Genomic DNA, 4,215 nt, shown 5'->3' on the forward strand with positions numbered 1-4,215 from the left:
TACGGTACTGGACTAAATGGGTGTCATGAAAAACAGCCTTGCTTCTCAAGATTTTCTGCTTCCAACTTTTCACAATATTTGCCTAAAGGCACAGTATATCCCTAGCATGAGTAATGATTGAAATCCTGAGCTTGCGTAAGTATCTCTATTTCTGTAACTAAGGCTGTGGTGCAAGGAACGATACCTCGTTTATTGTCCGCTCGAAGCCGGATCGCCCTGAGAGGCAGACGCCGCCGTCGCGTAACGAGCGGCGTATGTGCGTGTGTTACGTGGAAACGTATGGCTGACTACGGCTATCATGACAATGGCTGTGGCGTTAGGTGAGCGGGAGCGCCGAAGTGACACTACTGAGTTACGGCTATCATGACACTCCCCCCGTCGCTGAGGCGCAATCCGCTGGTTTAATGGGTGCGGGGGGTGGTTTGTGATTTGTAGTTTTCGTGATAGGTTCGTGAATGCGAGGCGTTTCAGGGGTTTCGTTAGGATGTCGGCGAGCATGTCAGGGCTAAGGATTGGCAAATACGGATTTTGTTAGCTCGTGTGAGATGCGTGAGATAATGGTGGCGGAAGTCGATGAATTTCTGCCGTTTGGTTGGTCCTGTGTTGTTTGCGATGCGTATTGCCGCCTGGTTCTCCATGAAGAGTGGGGTGGCCTGTTTGGGGTTCATGGAGATGTCTTGGAGGATTCCTCGTGTTCATGTGGTCTGCTGTGCGGTGGAGGTTGCAGCAATGTATTCCGCCTCGCAGGTGGATAGCGCTGTTTTGGATTGTTTCATGGATCCCCGACATATGAAGGTGCCGATCAGACCATGAGATCAGACAGGAAGGGCAAACATTATTCATTACGGGAGCTACAAATCCAAGAGGGTCGTGAGATCTACTATGGGAGGAGAGGTGTTTGCGTTCGCGGACGGATTTGATTAGGGGGTTTCCCTGAGGCACGACCTTACACCAATGCTGAACGGAAACATTCCCTTCTTATGTATACGGATTCTGACAGCGTCTTCAAAGTAATAGTCCAAAATTCAATGACGACGGAGCGAAGGCTGACGATTGACTTGGAGGCAACCAGTCAGGCGTATGGCAATGGCGACATAAGCGACATCGGATGGATTCGCAGTCAGGACAACCCGGCAGATGGTCTGACGAAAAAGGGTGAGTGCTTGCCGATGAATCGGCTGATGGACGAAGGAATACTTGATGTTGCAGTACTGCAGTGGGTAATCAGAGTTGGCGGTACCAAGACAAGGAGGGAGCAGCACCTTGACTTCCGTCCTCAGAAACCCCCGAGTGTCGAACAATTCGATCGTGCAGGCTGGTCTGACCTAGCCAATTACTGAACGGGTTTTTGATACAGCCCACCTACTCATTGAAAGGGACTGTAAGTCTGCATTGTTCGAATGCAACGGGTACCACGAGCGGGAGCGAAAGGTCAAGGCTTCTGATGTGCCCCGACAGTCGCGAAAGGAGAAAGAGTGTGTGACAGCATTTAAATGGCATAGCTTTATCGGGATGGTGTATGCGAAGGGAGAGGTGAAACGTTTTGAGATTTACAACAATAAACTTGTTTTGTTTGCAAGTATTGCTTCCTCGCCTGTGCGAGAAGCTTGAATGTTCCAACCTGCGCTACTCTCGTGAGTGATCTGCTTCCGTGCAGATTAAGCGCTACTGTTTTATCGACACATAGACTTTCCGAAGCTGTGTTCCAAATTACCCTTTTTTCAAATTACCTTGATGGGAAAGGGTAGTCCTAGTGTCTAGACGACAAGCAATTTGACCTCATATGAGGCCAGCTTTTTTTGCAAAAATATATAATTTAAATCGAAACTTTAAAACATTCAGTTTGGACACCATTTCTTTAACGTATACGCGCTCGGCAATAACATATTGCAAAACATTGGGATGGTGGTTGTCAATGCACAGAGAGACTAATAATCTAATGAAGTATCAATGACGAGTTGACTTTTTAAACAGGCGTTTTGGTTTCGAAGATATCAACATAAAACGTTTTGAGGTTGGTCAAAAAAAGCTCCTTTTTGGGCATTTCAAAAATGGCTGGAGAAGACGTGCAGATCTCACCAAACTCCACCCTTCCACAACGCAGAAGTCAACTGCTGTGTCGAGAGTATCTTTTTCCATCTTGTTGAGCTAGCACAAGTCGAGAAAAATAAGTTGAAAAGTGACCTCATATGAGGTCATTTGTCACCTAGACACTAGAGCCTTACATGGGTTACAAGCTGTTGATACAATCGTGTCATTCGTCAACATTAGATGCACTGTACAAGGTTTCCATACAAGGCCTCTTTGTCCCACAAAACTTCGTTGAGGGGGAGTGGTCTACTCGTGCTCGTACTGTACCTTCAGTGATCTTTACGTGTGCAGGTGCTTCAGCACTGTGCGCCCTACTGACACTTCTTGCACTACTGCAACGGCTCTCCCTACCGACACTGTTCAGCCTACTGACACTGTTCGAAACCATCAACTGCTCGAAATAGGATAGGATACATATCGTAGAGGGTTGTCTGCAAAGCTGAAGAGAGAGAGGCACGAACACAGAGAGAGAGGCACGAACACAGAACGAAGTAAACTTCACGCTTTGGTGAGCATTCACCCCGTCATTAGCAAGACTTTGCTAAGTGCCGTGTGCGCTGCCCTCGCGCTCGTGCGCACTGTCCTCGCGCTCGTGCGCACTGTCTCTGCGCTTGTGCGCACTGTCCTCGCGCTCGTGCGCACTGTCCTCGCGCTCGTGCGCACTGTCCCTGCGCTCGTGCGCACTGTCCCTGCGCTTGTGCGCACTGTCCTCGCGCTCGTGCGCATCTCTACCGCCTTCGGCGTCTCGCCCCAAGACGCACAACACTTGCAAGTTTATAGTGCGTTCTTCTGCACTTATATCGTTTTACGTACTCCTTTTTTTTACTATCCCTACTTCGTTGTTCAACACAAATTATATCGTCATGACGGATTCTTCTTCTTCCAGGCTACAGGCCAACGCTGTGGATCAAGTCAAGAAAGAGTTGGACAAGGTTGATCGGAGCCATCCGATGATGGATAACATTTGCACTGAGGTTCTTGAGGCCCTGGAACAACCTGTTCCTGAGATTGTTCTTTTCTTACTGGATCGTATTACTCCTGAAGTGTTAATAAACCCTGCTTCAATGGAGAAAAGGCAGATTTTCCATGCACTGAGAAAACTACTGGAATTTGCTGGAACTACGGTTGGCTATGCTCCAGGTATACCGATGCCAAACAAAATATCGTCTGCTCTGTACGCTGGGTATCCTGAATTGCTCGAACAAGCGAACGATATGCTCAGCAACTATAAAACCTACGGCACGATTTACAAAGTTGTGACTCCGAACGAAGGTTCCCCTGCCCCCTTATCTCCTGCTCCTGGTTCGATGACATACCGGCCAAGGTTAGTGGACGCAGACCGCCGTAAAGACAGAAGTGATTCTGAAAAAGAAGAACCTGGCAATCGGCAAAATTATGCGTCTGGTCCTGATCATGATCGCTCGAAGCTGACACAAACTTATTCCAATCTCGCAAAGAACAGGCAGGCTGTTGCGAATGAATTTAACCAAAGGGATTCTAAGTTTTCGGGTTCCCCAGGCACTGGTCTCGCTTTGCACTTGGTCAAACGGAAGTTCAACGAACTGATATTCGAACAAGAAATCCCACAGTCTCAGACAGTACAGTTAATGCACAACTGCCTTTCTGCCATTGCCAACGAGTATTTCTATTCCAACGTTCGTGACGTCGCCAAGACGACTGACGAGGCATTCAAAGACCTCGAGAACCGCTTCAACTCCAAGCAACATCATTCTCAGGCCCTTGCTTACCTTCGTCGTCTATCTTTTGAAGGTATCAAAAACGAAAAGAGTTGCTCCAACCTTGAAGCCCTTTCTATTGCGCATTCTCGAATTATCGAGTATATCCCTCATTGTGGTCCATCGTATCAGGGTGAGCATCAAGACGGTCACATGTCCGAGTTCCTGGCATCTATGGTTGACGGCCAAGATTGGGCAGAAAACGTTCTGACCGCCCGCATAACTGCCACCGGTTCGTTGAATGGAATGGACTACAATTCTTTCTATGCTATGCTTATCTCCGCACTTACTCTCCTCGAAAACCGCAAGAACCATTCGTCTACGTCCGGAACGGAGTCTCCATCAATTTTTTATGGAGAAAGGTACGGAAACACCCCCTTCTACAAGA

At 48.0% G+C, this 4,215-nt stretch overlaps 1 protein-coding gene across 1 annotated transcript; it reads left to right on the plus strand.

Moving 5' to 3' along the window:
• The first annotated feature begins 2,051 nt into the window (after positions 1-2,051).
• CHC_T00005438001 (hypothetical protein) lies at positions 2,052-2,147 on the plus strand. The gene has a single exon (XM_005717040.1). The coding sequence runs from the start codon at positions 2,052-2,054 to the stop codon at positions 2,145-2,147; it is 96 nt and encodes a 31-aa protein (XP_005717097.1).
• The last annotated feature ends 2,068 nt before the right edge of the window (positions 2,148-4,215 follow it).

This window comes from Chondrus crispus, genomic scaffold (assembly GCF_000350225.1).
Source record: "Chondrus crispus Stackhouse genomic scaffold, scaffold_293, whole genome shotgun sequence".
NCBI classification, from domain to species: domain Eukaryota; phylum Rhodophyta; class Florideophyceae; order Gigartinales; family Gigartinaceae; genus Chondrus; species Chondrus crispus.

Bases quoted from the DNA above. Each gene is read 5' to 3' on its own strand.
- CHC_T00005438001 (XM_005717040.1), top strand. From the start codon at position 2,052: ATGGCTGGAGAAGACGTGCAGATCTCACCAAACTCCACCCTTCCACAA.